General features: G+C 35.3%; 1 protein-coding gene across 3 annotated transcripts in view; it reads left to right on the forward strand.

Moving 5' to 3' along the window:
• g (adaptor-related protein complex 3, delta 1 subunit-like garnet) overlaps positions 1-17,173 on the forward strand; it is a 164,306-nt gene that overhangs the window by 132,050 nt on the left and 15,083 nt on the right. For all 3 annotated transcript variants that reach the window (XM_067786062.1, XM_067786064.1, XM_067786063.1), the window contains 4 exons: positions 1,211-1,382; positions 1,462-1,618; positions 10,330-11,038; positions 11,111-11,242. In XM_067786062.1, the coding sequence (XP_067642163.1) occupies positions 1,211-1,382; positions 1,462-1,618; positions 10,330-11,038; positions 11,111-11,242 (1,170 nt within the window). The remainder of the gene's footprint in view (positions 1-1,210; positions 1,383-1,461; positions 1,619-10,329; positions 11,039-11,110; positions 11,243-17,173) is intronic.

Below are 17,173 nucleotides of genomic sequence, written 5' to 3' on the forward strand. Positions count from 1 at the left end.
CAAGACATACTAAATCTCCTATTCAAAAAATTCAAATACCATCAGGTCGTTTTGAACATATTCATATGGATATTGTTGGACCTCTTCCAGTTTCAAATGAAAATTGTTATATTTTAACAATTATTGATAGATTTTCACGTTGGCCTGAAGCTTATCCACTTAAAGATATTTCAACAAATACTATAGTAAAAACTTTTATTCAAAATTATATACCACGATTTGGTATACCATTGAATATTACAGTAGATCAAGGTTCACAATTCACCTCAAAATTTTTTACGGAATTAACTAAACTTTTAGGTTCTCATAAAATTCATACATCTCCTTACCATCCCCAAGCAAATGGCATGATAGAGAGATTTCATCGAACTTTAAAAGCAGCAATTATAGCATCAAACGACTCGGTTCATTGGTCTGACATTTTACCATTCATTCTACTTGGTTTACGAACTTCTATTAAAGAAGATTTAAAATGTTCATCTGCTGAACTTGTTTATGGCCAAACACTTAGAATACCTGGTGAATTAATTATTTCAAATAGTAATAAAGAACATGATTTTTCTAATGACGCTCTTCATAAAATAAGAGAATATTTTTCGCTTGTTCGTTCTAAAGTGTTTCATCATAATAAAGAAAATTTTTTCGTTCCTAAACAATTAGAAAATTGTGAGTATGTTTTTGTTAAAGTTCTTCGTAAATCTAATTTAGAATCACCTTATGAAGGACCGTTTAAAGTTATCTCTAAGAAAAATAAAACATTTACAATTCAATACAAAAATACTATTAAAAATATTTCAATTGATTTACTTAAACCAGCAAACATACTTATTAACACTAATTTAAATACAAATACATTAAACAACAAAAAACAAAAAAAAGGTTACTTTTAATATTAATTAATAATTTGTTTGTTTCAAATTTTCTTGGAGGGGGAGTAAATATAGTGTTAACTACTTTGTACTCTTTACTTTAATTTTTAAAATAATTTTAATTGAGTTTTCGTGTTAACTTAAAATTTTGAATAACTTCAAAAAAAGAAAATTCTAATTAGTTAGAAAATATCTAAACTTAAAAATAAACAAAATATAAATTTTTAAAAACAAAATCAAAATAAAAGGTTTTTTAAATATCAACTTGAATGTTGATATAGGAGCCTTGCATTTATTTTATTTATTTACATAAAACTTTTTTATCTCAATGTATTTTAAAGGTGATTTAATCGCTGAGCAATTGCTAGATGTCGCTATACGTGTACCGGTTGTACGACAATTTGCAGTCAATGAAATGACTAAGCTCTTGGATACATTTTCCGTGTCATCGCAAAGCAATTCAATGTATGAAGTTCTATATGCTGCCGCTTGGATTGTGGGCGAGTTTTCAAAGTATGTACCTTTATTGTGTATATTATGTTATGCTTATATATACATACATGTATATATATGTTTTTTTTTATCAAACTAGTGATTTAGAAGATGCAGAAAAAACATTGAATATTTTGCTACGTCCACGTCAAGTACCCGGCCACATACAAGGAGTGTTTGTGCAAAATGTTTCTAAATTGTTTACAAGACTGGCAGCGACATGCTTGGAAAACGAAGATGTTAGTGGCTTAATACGAGTGAGTCTTTATACATTTATACTTTCATGTACAAAAAATCAAATATGACAATTTTTCATAAATATACTAGAAGACCCGGCAGACGTTGTACTGCCCTAAATTTGGCCTATCTGCATACATTTTAATAAGCTTTTTCCGTCTGACTCTGCTCACTTTTTCGTAATCCTTTTATTCACTCCTCCCTCCGTCTTTTTCGCTTCATCTATCTCCATCTTCGTCTCATTCTATCTCTTTCTCAATATCCTTCTTTCTTTTCTCTTCTCTCAATTTCTTCTCATTCTCCTGCATCCCTTATTGCCTGTCCCAGAGGGTGGTATGTATTTTATTCCACACACTAGTCCCACTCCGAGTCTCAGTCCCAGTCCTAGTCCTAATCCCAGTCCCAGTCCGTCTCTGGATAATATATTACTCTGTACTAAAGCACTCATCAACAGCTTTCATTTGATATCCATATTGTATAAACACTGTCTGGGCATTCACTGGCCCACGTTTTGGCCTATATCTCGAGACCCTAGTCACCCAGGGGTATGAAAATTACCCTCTACTAAAGCACACATCAACAGCTTTCATTTGTTATCCACATTCTAGGGGTACTCGGGTCCACGTTTCGGCCTATATCTCGAGACCCTGTACGTCGATCGCAACCAAACCTATGTAGTAACCACCGCGTGAGGTTTACGCAACTTGTGTGAAAGTTCGAACAAAATCGACCGACTCATCTCTTCAAACACCGGCGACCAACTAACACACATTTTAGCCTTTATTTTTATATATATAAATTTTTATTTTTCACACTTCACTATAATATTAAAACGAAATGCAGATTTTCGTTGCTTTTGAAATTCGGCTTAAAAATTGCACATGGAACAACTAAAGACTCTCCTGAATTAAAAAAAATGTCATAGTACCTCTAAATCGCGGGCCCTCAGAAACCCCGGGCCCGGTTTAGTATTTTATGAGTCCATCGGGAACAAACATAGTGACACGTGATTATACTCAGTTGAGCAGAGCTCACAGAGTATATTAACTTTGATTGGATAACGGTTGGTTGTACAGGTATAAAGGAATCGAGATAGATATATACTTCCATATATCAAAATCATCAGGATCGAAAAAAAATTTGATTGAGCCATGTCCGTCCGTCCGTTAACACGATAACTTGAGTAAATTTTGAGGCATGTTGATGAAATTTGGTATGTAGGTTCCTGAGCACTCATCTCAGATCGCTATTTAAAATGAACAATATCGGACTATAACCACGCCCACTTTTTCGATATCGAAAATTTCGAAAAACCGAAAAAGTGCGATAATTCATTACCAAAGACGAATAAAGCGATGAAACTGGTAGGTGAGTTGAACTTATGACGCAGAATAGAAAATTAGTAAAATTTTGGACAATGGGCGTTGCACCGCCCACTTTTAAAAGAAGATAATTTAAAACTTTTGCAAGCTGTAATTTGGCAGTCGTTGAAGATATCATGATGAAATTTGGCAGGAATGTTACTCCTATTACTATATGTATATTTAATAAAAATTAGCAAAATCAGAGAACGACCACGCCCACTTTAAAAAAAAATTTAATATCTTTACAGTATCTAAGTAAATTATGTCAACATTCAACTCCAGTAATGATATGGTGCAACAAAATGCAAAAATAAAAGAAAATTTCAAAATAGGCGTGGCTCCGTCCTTTTTCAATTAATTTGTCTAGGATACTTTTAATGCCATAAGTCGAACAAAAATTTACCAATCCTTGTGAAATTTGGTAGGGGCTTAGATTCTTATTTCTGTGAAAAAGGGCGAAATTGGTTGAAGCCACGCCCAGTTTTTATACACAGTCGACCGTCTGTCCTTCCGCTCGGGCGTTAACACGATAACTTGAGCAAAAATTGATATATCTTTACTAAACTCAGTTCACGTACTTATCTGAACTCACTTTGTATTGGTATAAAAAATGGCCGAAATCGGGCTATGACCACGCCCACTTTTTCGATATCGAAAATTACGAAAAACGAAAAAAATGCCAAAATTCTATACCAAATACGAAAAAAGGGATGAAACATGGTATTTGGATTAGTTTATTGACGCAAAATATAACTTTAGAAAAAAAAAAACTTTGTAAAATGGGTGTGACACCTACCATATTAAGTAGAATGAAATGAAAAAAATCTGCAGGGCGAAATAAAAAACCCTTGAAATCTTGGCAGGAATACTGTTCGTGGTATTATATATATAAATAAATTTTGGTCGATATCTGGAAAAGGCCTTCACATATACAACTACAACCACTCCCTTTTAAAAGCCTCATTAATACCTTTAATTTGATACCCATATCGTACAAACACATTCTATAGTCACCCCTGGTCCACCTTTATGGCGATATCTCGAAAAGGCGTCCACCTATAGAACTAAGCCCCTCGCCCTTTTAAAATACTCATTAACACCTTTCATTTGATACCCATATCGTACAAACATATTCTAGAGTCATCCCTGTTGTTGTTGTAGCGATAAGGTTGCTCCCCGAAGGCTTTGGGGAGTGTTATCGATGTGATGGTCCTTTGCCGGATACAGATCCGGTACGCTCCGGTACCACAAGGTGCTAGCCCGACCACCTCGGGAACGATTTATGTGGCCACATTAAACCTTCAGGCCATCCCCTCCCTCCCCACCCCCAAGTTCCATGAGGAGCTTGGGGTCGCCAGAGCCTCGTCTGTTAGTGAAACAGGATTCGCCGCGGATAGGTGAGGTTGACAATTGGGTTTGGAGAAGCTATATATTGCGCTGGCAACCTGAAAGGTTACGCTACACACCCCTTGAATCTGGTATTTTAGTCGCCTCTTACGAGAGGCATACCTACCGCGGGTATATTCTTACCCCCTTACCCGCTGGGGGTAAGATCCACCTTTATGACTATATCTCGAGAAGGCGTCCACCTATAGAACTAAGGCCCACTCCGTTTTAAAATACTCATTACTACCTTTCGTTTGATACCCATATTGTACAAACGCGTTCTAGAGTCACCCCTGGTCCACCTTTATGCCGATATCTCGAAAAGGCGACCACCTATACAACTACCACCACTCCCTTTTAAAACCCTCATTAATACCTTTAATTTGATACCCATATCGAACAAACGCATTCTAGAGTCACCCCTGGTCCACCTTTATGGCGATATCTCGAAAAGGCGTTCACCTATAGAACTAAGACCCACTCCCTTTTAAAATGCTCATTAACCCCTTTCATTTGATACCCATATCGTACAAACAAATTCTAGGGTCACCCCAGGTCCACCGTTAAGGCGATATCTCGAAACGGCGTCTACCTATGGAACTAAGGATCACTCTCTTTTAAAATACTCATTAACACCTTTCATTTGATACCCATATCGTACAAGCACAGTCTAGAGTCACCCCTGGTCCACCTTATGGCGATATCTCAAAAAGGCGTCCACCTGTAGAACTAAGGACCACTCCCTTTTAAAATGTTCATTAATCCCTTTCATTTGATACCCATATCTTACAAACAAATTCTTGAGTCAGCCCTGGTCCACCTTTATGGCGATATCTCGAAAAGGTGTCCACCTATAGAACTATGCCCACCCCCCTTTAAAATACTCTTTAATACCTTTCATTTGATACACATGTCATACAAACACGTTCCAGGGTTACCCTCGGTTCATTTTCCTACATGGTTATTTTCCCTTATGTTGCCACCATAGCTCTCAACTGAGTATGTAATGTTCGGTTACACCCGAACTTAACCTTCCTTAAATTTTTTTATATATTAAGATTCCTATAAGTTAAATAAATAGTCTCTCCAAATTGTTGATGAAATGTGTAATTTTTTTTATTGCTTATTCTTTTCTGGAGCACATGTCGCTACGTTGGTTTCCTGGTTTCCAAATTGGGCCCTTCTTAAAATATTTTATTTATAAAAACAAACAACATAAGTATTATGTTTAGAGTTGTATAACTTCTTTTCAAGGTTTCAGAATTTTCCTATTGGGTCGCAATTTGCTCTAATACCAATTTCACACATAAACTTAATGGAATCACAATCATTCGTTAAGTCAAATATTTAAGTTTTTCTCTCACACAGGACCATTCATTAAGGGAACATCTGTAAGCAGCCTCAAAAAAAATATTACGCTTTTACAAAAAATAGTTAAAATGGATAGCAGTCCTCCTTAACTATAAAGACAATCAAAACAAGTAAGGACGGCTAAGTTTACTAATTTTCTATTCTGCGTTATAAGGTCAACCCACCTACCAAGTTTCATCGATTTATCTGTCTTTGGTAATGAACTATCGCACCATCGGTTTTTCGAAATTTTCGATATCGAAAAAGTGGGCGTGGTTATAGTCCGATTTCGTTCATTTTAAATAGCGATCTGAGATGAGTGCTCAGGAGCTTACATGCCAAACTACATTAAGATACTTCAAAATTTTCTTAAGTTATCGTGTTTACTGACAGACGGACGGACATGGCTAAATGAATTTCTTTTTTCGCCCAGATCATTTTCATATACATATATCTTCCATACAAAAGGCAAATTCTTAATTATCTCATTATTGCTTTATTGAACGCCTAATGGAGTGAAAAACCCAGTCGGTTTTGCTTGTTGCTTCCAATTTTATTGTCAAAGTAACAAATGACAATCAAAAATAAATTATTTTCAAAAATTTACGAAAAATAGAAAAACACGAAAAAATTTTATTTTCGCTGCATTTGCTTTTCATTGTATTTTGTAGTTAAGAAGGACACGACTGCTTTCCTTTTTAACTATTTTTTGTAAAAACGAAATATTTTTTTGGGGCTGCTGACAGATGTTCGCTTAATGAAGCAAAGAGCCCTGTATGAATAGGGAAACTTAATTATTTCATTAAATAGAATTGTGATTCGATTAAGTTTCTGTGTGAAAACGGTATAATGTATAAAACTTGACTAATGATTTCATTAACCCTCTCAAAAACATTCAATTCGCTTACTTTATTGGCGCTTAACCGTTTAACCAAATTATTGATATGAAACATGTATAGGCGCACGTAAAATCGATTTCTGGCGTGATGGTATATATGTATGGATGTGTATTAGACTGGGTCGATTTATTAACCGATATCGTGCCATCGATATTTGGATAGGATTTGGGCTCAGGAAAAAAGTTCCTGCATACCCAAACAAAAATAATTTTCGAGCCTGCGAAATTTCATTTTTTTACTTTTTTTCAACTTTGATTTTTAGGTTTTTTTCGTGACCTACTAAAAAAATTTTCATTTGATTGTAAAATTTTCATGTATACCCTGTCCGACCCAAAAATGTCCGCGAAAAACGTTGTCAATAACAGTTTAAAAAAAAATATTGTAGCGAATTTACTTGTAAATCCTCTTATTTGCAACCTTGTGCTAAGTTCGAATCACTAAACTGTTGAATAAATAACTCCAATATTTAATAATGCAAAATGGCCTTTATTAAAGTACTTCACTATAAATAACTCTACTATTGCCCGACAGATTGCGTGCTTAATCAAAACTCACTGTAGCGCCTCTACCTTTGGTGCTTTTATACTCTGTGATTTCCTGGTTGCATCTTCTAGGCGCTTCCAGAATTTACTTAGTTACTGCCATATAATTATAACTACAGATGCACGTGTATAGCTTCTCATATGCGCGCGTATTTGTGAGCGACACTTCCACAATTACAATTGCATACTTTCGGGAGCATCTCAGATAAGATATCTGCATGTGTTTGTGCATACCTTCTCCGCTGCGTGTACATACATATGTGTAGACATAATGATTGATTCGTTTATGTAGATACATAATTGCCGTCTTCCAGTGAGTTTTACAGCTCCGACTCCCGCTCACTTCTCACGGGAATGCTCTGGATCATTGAGAGACTTGAAAAGCAGATGTCGTGAAATTTTCGCACACGTGAAATGTGATAGGCAGATGTCGCCGCTGTTTTTCATTTAACTCATACGGCGAATGGCTAAGCAGCGACATCTATTTTTGAAAAAGTAGGTATATTAAAGGCCGCGTTGCCAACCTAAAAAGAAGTAATTAACAAATTATCTGGCTCACAAATTGAACCAGACTTCTATCTGGATTTATCTGGCTCAAATCGTTGTTGTTGCATTTACATGCAAAATTATTTATCTGGCTCAGAGTTTTGCCACCGGATAACGGCAAATGATTGATTTATGGATGTGCATACAAGGCGCTGCTTAGCATCGGCGTAGAGATGGCAGTACCCCTTAGTGTTGCTAATTTTCGTAACAATATATATTTTATACATATGAAAATTTTTATACCCGCTGTACTTGTACACAGGGTATTATAACTTTGATTGGATAACGGTTGGTTGTACAGGTATAAAGGAATCGAGATAGATATAGTCTTCCATATATCAAAATCATCAGTATCGAAAAAAAAATTTATTTAGCCATGTCCGTCTGTCCGTTAACTCGATAACTTGAGTAAATATTGAGATATCTTCACCAAATTTGGTAGACGGGCCCATCTCGACCCAGAATAGATTGGTATTGAAAATGAGCGAAATCGGGTGATAACCACGCCCACTTTTTATATATATAACATTTTGGAAAACACAGAAAACCTGATTATTTAGTAAATAATACACCTAGAATGTTGAAATTTGACATGTGGACTGATATTGAGACTCTTGATAAAAATTTAAAAAAAAAATTTTTTTAAATGGGCGTGGCACTACCCACTTGTGATAAAATCAATTTTACAAATATTATTAATCATAAATCAAAAAATCGTTTAACCTATCGTAACAAAATTCGGAAGAAAGGGTGCCTTTACTATAAGGAATGCTTTGAAGAAAAATTAACGAAATCGGTTAAGGACCACGCCCACTTTTGTACAAAAGTTTTTTAAAGGGGTCGTGGACGAATAAAATAAGCTATATCTTTGCAAAAAGGAGTTTTATATCAATGGTATTTCATTTACCATGTAGATTTATAACAATAAATAGGGAAAAGTTCAAAATAAAAAAATGGGCGTGGCACCGCCCCTTTTATGACTAAGCAATTTCTATGTTTCGGGAGTCATAACTCGAAGAAAAATTAACGGATCGTAATAAAATTGGGTACACAAATTTTTCCCTATAGCAGAAAATATTTCTAGAAAAAATGGACGAGATCGGTTAAAGACCACGCCCACTTTTATATAAAAGATTTTTAAAGGGTCGTAGACGAAAATAATAAGCTATATCTTAGCGAAAAAGAGCTTTGTACCAATAGAATTTTACTTTCTAAATTGAATTATAACATTAAATTGGAAAACATTAAAATTTTTGAAAATGGGTGTGGCACCGCCCCTTTTTTGTCTAAACAATTTTCAATGTTTCGGGAGCCATAACTCGAAAAAAAATGTACATATCGTAATAAAATTGGGTACACATATTTTCCTTTTAGCAGGGAATGTTTCTGGTAAAAATGGATAAGATTGGTTAAGGACCATGCCCACTTTTATATAAATGACTTTAAAAAGGGTCGTAGGCAAAAATAATAAGTTAAATCTTAGCGAAAAAAAGTTGGAAAATTTCGTTAATAATCCTGCCATTTTTTTTGTAATAACGCTTTTTAGTACAATGGTACTTGTGTGTATATGTTTATTGTTCTGTTATATCTTTATTTTAAAATAAACAGTAGGGAAATCCCCATATCTGAAGGAAAACTGCATTATTACCCGTTCAAGGTAATTGGTGTTAGCCTCTGTATCCTTCTTGTTCTTTTAAACGAAAATTAGTTCAGAATAGAACTATATGTATATGTATTATTGCGCAGCCTTGTAACACTATTAAGCACACAAGACAAACAACTATAGCATTTCAAGTGTACAGTTGGGTATGTAATGTTCGGCTTCACCCGAACTTAGACTTCCTTACTTGTTTTAGTAGGTCATGAAAAAGACCTTAAAAATCAAAGTCGAAAAAAGTCAAAAAAATGAAATTTCGCAGGCTCGAAAATTATTTTTGTTTGGGTATGCGTAGTGGAACTTTTTTTTTTCCTGAGCCCAAATCCTATCGAAATATCGATGGCGCAATATCAGTTAACTTTCGTCCATACAAATTGGCCCACTCTAATGTGTATACAGTCTATATGCAGTAGTGTGTACGGTGTGGTGACGGATCGCAATGTGAGATCGATTGTGGGATTATCTTCCCTTTCTATCCTGCGTTAAGCCAGGGTTCTCGGGATGAATTTGGGGACTCTCCAGGGGCAGGAGTGAGTTTTGAAATGTACATTTCTCTTTCATACCAATTATATAAAGCAAAAGTGTATATTTTAAAACTCACACTAAATTTACCACCTGGGGTCCTCCCAGTGTCATTTGAAGGTCATTTCGGAATTATTTTATTGACTTCACCGGGGTCCTTCCGGTGTAATATGGGGCTAATTTGTGGATGAATTTGGGGTAATTTCGGTATGATTTTTGGAATCCCTCCCGCTTCTTCGCGGGGGTCATTTCGGGATGATTTTGAGGACTCCCTTGGAATCCTCCTAGGGTCATTTGGGGATCATCTCGAAAAAAAATCGTTCCATTTTATTTTATCAATATGCCATATTTATATCCTAGCAAGATCTGTTCTTTTTTGCATATTACTTTTAGAAAATAGTGTCGATGCAACCATTTTTTTTTTAATTCAGATACTAATTTGACCACAATTTCAACATTTTACAGCTTTGCGACCATGTTTTGGAAAAACTTCAAAACTTCAGCAGCTCAAGTGATATTGAAGTGCAAGAACGTGCAAATTCAATATGCATACTAATTGGAATGTTACGTGCACAATTAAGCAAGTCGTCTTCCATTGGAATTGAGTTTAATAGCAATCAGAATACAAATACAATAACAATGACTATAATTCCTACGGACGACAATGAAAATATAGCTACGCATAGTACATCGAACCCATCATATGAAGTTATACCAACACTCGCTATTGAAATTGTAAGAGAGATGGCACTACTGTTTGATGGCGAACTTATACCAGTAGCACCAAAAGCGCAACGCAAAGTTCCTTTACCTGACGGTTTAGATTTAGACGTTTGGATAAATGCTCCACCCGAAGATGAAAATAATAGCACATCGTCTCAGGAAGATAAAGATGAGCTATTCGTATCAGCTGTCCATAATGAGGATAGCACTTTGGGAACTCGGCGTAAAAGTGAAGAGCTAACTCCTGAGCAAATTGAACACCATCGCATGACACGTCTCATTGAGCAATCTCACAATCCACACTACATTAAATCATCACCCTCATCAACGGATGCAAATAAACAAAAACTGACAAGCGCTATCAATTCAAATTATAATGCTGATCAATATGATAATATTGATGATATACCAATTTCCGAACTTTCACTGGATGTACCACTTCAAATAGGAGGTAAACGAGATTTTTTTTAACGAGAATTTTCGTAAAACTACTATTGCATTTTTGTTTTTTTTTTTTAAATAGTTGTGAAACGTTCGGATCGTTATCTCCTGCAAGAAAAGACAATAAGCAAAGAAAAAAAGAAACACAAAAAGTCAAAGAAGAACAAGAAGTCGAAAAGTAAAGCAACCTATAGCAGCTCTGATTCAGAAGATGGTATGTTTTATTTTATCAAACTTACGCGAGCACTAAATGTGAAGAACCACATTTAAAAGTAAAAAATTTTCATAAGAAATCATTTTAAGTAATGCTGAAGTTTATTTTAACATTAACCAAGCCAATTGTCAACGCCTATTACACGAGATGAATCATGATACAAATATGAATGAAGTGTAAAGTAGAGTTGGATTTTTTAGTTCAATGAAAAGATGAGTTCACTTCTAGTTCGTTCCGTCCATCGAACTAGTTCTTTTACGGCTCTTAGTTCGGACACCTAATTGAACTATGGTTCAACCAATTGAACTAGTTCAATAGTTCAATTCGGAAGTCAAATCTACTCACTCCCTAATTTAAACATCATATATGCCGCCAGCAAAACTTATGGAAATTCGGCAGTACTTGCATTTCATTTTGTTTTCTTCACGACTTTTTTAAAGTGCTTCCATATTTCACTTCGCTTTGGCATCTGAAACAATTCATTATTTATTAAGCACACATTTTTCTAGTTAAATTTATGAAAGCAAAATGGAAACACTATTACATAAAATAAATTGTAAAACTTCACAAAATGACAATATGACGGTGAACATCGCGAAATTCGATCAGCTGTTTTAATTTTGACAATGAAGTGAGTTGCCATACATTTTGAAATTTGAAATTTGCAAAGTTGCTACATAAAAGTTTAGTTCACTTTACTGAACGAACTAGTGAACTAGTTCAATTAAAAGATCTAGTTCTTTCGTTCTTTAGTTCAATAGATCCCCAAGCCCAGAAGTATACTTACATAGATCAAATTTTGTTAATCAAGCTTTGAATCAGCAAACGCATGGGCTCGGGGCATGAAACGAACAAGTTTGAATGAATCATCAATAGTTGTTATTGCTATTGAATGTACGTTGGTATTATAAAAACAATCGCACAACAGGTTTCTGTAATGGCAAAAGGGATGCGATGCATGTATATACTGGTGATATTCATGGTCAAAATCAAGTTTTTATTTAAATATCGCCCATTTATATGCCCAATAAACTTCCTTATATAAAAATAATCAACAACCGTCAGTTAAAACGTAACGGCATGCGTTGTCAGATGAAGCCGCGGTTGCCACTTTTGGTCCATTTGGACCAAAAATGGTCCCTTCCAACCCCATTTGGTCCGCTGGTCCCTTTTTTCATTTTTGGTCCTTTTTAGGCAGCAGCCACGATTTTGGTACTTTTCTTCCTTTTTCACTGAGGCTAAAATTCACAACTCTGCCCACAACATTTGGCACACTTTCATTACACATATAATTTTCAATTTACTTATGTATATGGAAATCTTACCACAAAAATTGCTCAGTCAATAAAATGTAGCAGACCAATGACATTTCATAGGAGATATTTTAAGCGAGGCATTAATAAGAAAAGTGATGGATCTAAGGTCAAACACATTACACGGTTACAGTTGAAACTTTTAAGACGTTTGATTTTTAATGTGAAGCCTGGGGCTAGATTCAGTAAATATGAGTTTTTCAAAAATCACACTTACTAAATCTAAACTTTGGTATGAAATTTCAACGTTCAGGGGAAAAAGTAAGCATCATTTATGATTTACTGAGTTTGCTCATAGTCGGCTACACCAAAACGCAAATTTTTGAGCCCTTTCTTACTAAAACCTAACTGCGCTATACATTTTATTTCTTTCCAATTACCAATATAATGCTGGAACTAAGGGCTTTTCCGGCAAAACTACATTCAAAACGTGAAGGCATAGACTTATTCTAGAAATTTGCAAATATAATACCTAAAAGTATTGTTTTTGTTTGTGCAGTTTGAATTAAGTCTCCTAAGTTCTAAGTTTATTAAAATTTTGTATAGGAAACCACGGAAACATCCTGAAATTTTATATTTAACAACGACTACGACACTTTAGTGAAGTGCTTGTATCACAATCAAATAAAACACAAATTTGGTCCTTTTTTCGATGAATTTTGGTCCCGAATGGAAACATGGTGTGGCAACCGTGGAACCCTGGATGCAGCTAAAGCCCCATGTACATAACTTATATAAAATATACTTACAATAGCGGCGTTATCACCGTGGTAGACGTACCACTTCACTAGCTGTTAAAAATGTTTTTCTGTGTAGAGGTTATTTACCTATCATTGATCGTATTATTTTCTTGGCATAAACAACTATTTAGATTGTCAACCTATCTAGTAAATTTTTTTGGACTGTTTGCCTAAATTATTGCAATGCTGGAAAGTGCCAGTGAATCATTAGTTTAGGTAACGAAAATTTTGACGATCTCGCACCCAGCCTAAATACCAAAAAATCTACTACCATTCCTAATAGAATTTTGTAAAAGCCGTTTTCGAGCCGTGCTGATATCACATTATATTGGAATCGGAAATGTGCTAAGTCAGATTATACCACGACCACTTTCGATATCGACAATTAACAAAAATAAAATAAACAACAGATAAACCCAATTGCTGACACAATATTTAAGCCTTTAAAACTTGTTTACAAGAAACAAAGTAATCACACAGGTACAACAGACAAACACACAACAACAAATAAACACAAAACAATAAACGTACCAAAATAACAAACCCATTAAGGTCATACGACTAGAATTACTGACTTCTACCTGCCTCAGGCAGCCGCACAAATCGATCAGTAAAACCCACCCTCGGTTCTGAATGAACACACAGCACATACACAAACATCCATTTTGACAATACCTGCTCATGTACCTACGAACTATAAATGCAAAAACAAACGACAACAACAGATAAGAACGAAAATCGACACTACTGATGGCACAACGTCGAAACCGGTTTGTCTCGAAACCAAATTTGACAAGGGATGACGGAAAATCGTTCCAATATACATCAATTATCCACCCTGTCGGGAAATCAACAAAACAAAATGAGTAAAAAAAAAAGAAGAATATTCATTAACTAATACTGAAAAAGTAGGAAAACTTGGCAGATTGATTGATCTTATGACGCATTATATAAATTTAGTAAGATGTTTGAAATGGGTGTGATACCGCAAGGAGTAATTCAAAAATATTTGATATCTTGTTGTACTTTGACAGAAGTGTGGGTCTTGGTATTGTTACGGTCTGCTGCTACGGCATATGGCTGCGATCCACTTGGGAGCGTGTTCACGGGAACACACCTAGCGATGTGGCGAAGGTTGCGATGAAAATTATCGAAAACAAGAAGGAAATGACAGACCGGCGATCACTAAGGAAAAAAGATCCCTTTTTTAACTAGCACGTTTTCGGCAGACGACACGAAAAAGAAGAAAATTTCAATTAAGTGGATGGCACGCGTCCGGAAAGGCCAAAGAAAAATGAGAATACAGCAATAAGTGTGTAATAGATACTCGTGTGGACTTGGCATTTCAGTACAAGCCAACAAAATTTGAAACAAGTTGAAGAGACGATTAATTGTACTACGAAATTGATATCAGCAACCATAACCTAAAAGTCTAATGAGTTGTGAAGGCTTTGACTAAACTCCAAAACGTGTGCGTACGTGGGTCTCATCGTTGGAATTGCGTGTCGTCTATGAAAAACGGCAAACTCATACAGAACAAGTGGTTCCAACATATTTTTCCAGCTAAGTCTTTAGGAAAAGGCACTCCGTTCAACTATAAAAAAACAAAGAAAACTAGTTGTACACCAGGAAAGTGCAAATGAAGTAACAATATTGCAGAAGTTACGAGAAAGATATCTGCAACGTTATCAATCAATCTGCAGAAAAATAAATGTGATCTAAAAAGACAACATTTGAAAATCGTTTATAACATACTTCTCTGCTATTAACTATAAAAAGCAGAACTTATTCCATTTATGTTCAATCAGTCATCTTTTACTAAGTATAAAATATACGAATTTTGCTGAACGCATTAAAACAGCGAGGAGTCTCACTACAATTGAAAAGTTGGTTCAAACATTTGCAAGCGGTTAGGTGTACATGAATGTGGTTGCAGTAAAGTTACAACCACCTGTGGCACACACTTTATATGCTCATGTGCCCGTTGAAACGGCAATGTTAGCCACAACCCATCTATATGGTCCAACAACGACTCAATTGGCAACACCACCACCAGACTTACAGAAACCACCAGTTACAACAACAACAGCAGAGCCGTAATTACAGTGCGGCAACAATAGCGCCAACGAAATCGCGCGCTGCCACCATCCGCGCGCACGCTACCATACTCGACGGCGCATCGTCGCGCGCAATAGCCACCAGCTTTACTAACAACGGCAGCCGGGCCGCCAACTATAGGCCGCTGCAGCATCACGACGCGGACCGCAACAACAACAGGGCCCCGAACCTAGGCCTGTTGCAACGCCACTCACAGTAACCACAACATTTAGAACAATGGGTGAGTTCGTTCCATGTCACTGACCACTACACTCCACTTAAGTCTTAATATGCAGTACATTTCTTTTACAAACGCTTATTATAAAACCTTAGCAAAATTACTTTGAAAGCGCGAACGCAAGATTCAAACCATACGCAGGCCGTTCATGAGAGCGCAATTTTTTGTTGGGTGTAACCAAGCGAAAATTTTTTTTTGTTTCGTTTGGTTCGAAAATTACTGCTAACATGCGGTCCTGGTCTAAGTAACAAGTCGTAGCATACCTATAAGGTTCTTTTTTTGTATTTCATACACTCAAAAAAAAAAAAGAAAGGAACTAAGTATAAATACCTTTCCCCGTTTGGAGGGTTATCAAGAACTAAATGTAAAAAGGTTGCAATCAATAAAATTTTTTTTTCTATATACAATTTAAGGAAAATATATCCAAAGTTCTCAACAAAAACTCACAAACAAATAAAATAAAGACGTATAGAAACATTTAAGCATATACGTAACATATTTTTGTATTATACCTTATATAACACAGTTGTAGATGTACATACATACGAGCATATGAGAAAGAAATGAAAATATGCGAAAGTTTAAATAATTCAAAAGAAAGAAAAATTTAAGCTAATTGTATTTATTCTAGAGCTTTGCTTAATTTACAATTATTAAGAGATAAATATTGATGATAATGCTTTGATTAATAAAAACCTGGTTGAGATTACTGTTCAAATTCTTCCTAGTAAAGACCTTCAATGTGAAGAAATTGAACTTTCGGGAAATATTAATGAAAATTTAACAGAAATTAATGATGAGGATTCTAAAGAAGAATCTCAAACTAAAGCTTCATGTTCTGGATTTCCAAGTCTTCTTGATAGTTATAAAGCTGTTGGTAATAGTGTGACTCAAAGTGGTCTTCGTCGTTCTAGTAGATTAAAATATAGACATGACAGCTTTGATTAATTTCATTCATTATACGTTTCGAATATTAATAGTTTAATCTAAGTATCGACTTTATTGATTTTCTTATTTAACATTGAATAAAACAAAATGACTGGCGTCCTGTGGAGTAACTCCAGTATTAGCAATTTAAGTTAAAATAAAACAAAGAGTTTGTAGACATTTCAAATAAGTTCTTAGATGAGGACAGCTTGGTTGGCAATAACCACCTAAGAAATTATATCGAACGGTTATAAGGAATTTATAATGAATTGTCAATAAATTTAAAAAAAAAAAAAAATGGGAATGCTGATGATTCTTCTCATTTAGAAGGCACTTAGGGAACCAGGTAAGGGGCCACCGAAATTTTAGGTGCGTCGGTGGCCATGGTTATTTGAGGGTGGGATAAAGCACCGGGCGTCGCAACACCACCCGCGGCGCCCCCTATGTATATTCGGCCCTTTTCTTTTTTTATTTTTAATTTTTCCAGCCTTTTTGTTATTGGTTGGTTTTTCAGCGTTTTTTTTTGAATTTGATTTTCAGCGTGAGTAACCGGCCATGTCCGGTTCGGTAGTACTTTTTTGCGTCAGTTTTTTTTTGAATTTGAATTTAAATTTTT

The sequence above is a fragment of the Eurosta solidaginis genome, chromosome 4 (genome assembly GCF_040869045.1).
Source record: "Eurosta solidaginis isolate ZX-2024a chromosome 4, ASM4086904v1, whole genome shotgun sequence".
NCBI classification, from domain to species: Eukaryota; Metazoa; Arthropoda; class Insecta; order Diptera; family Tephritidae; genus Eurosta; species Eurosta solidaginis.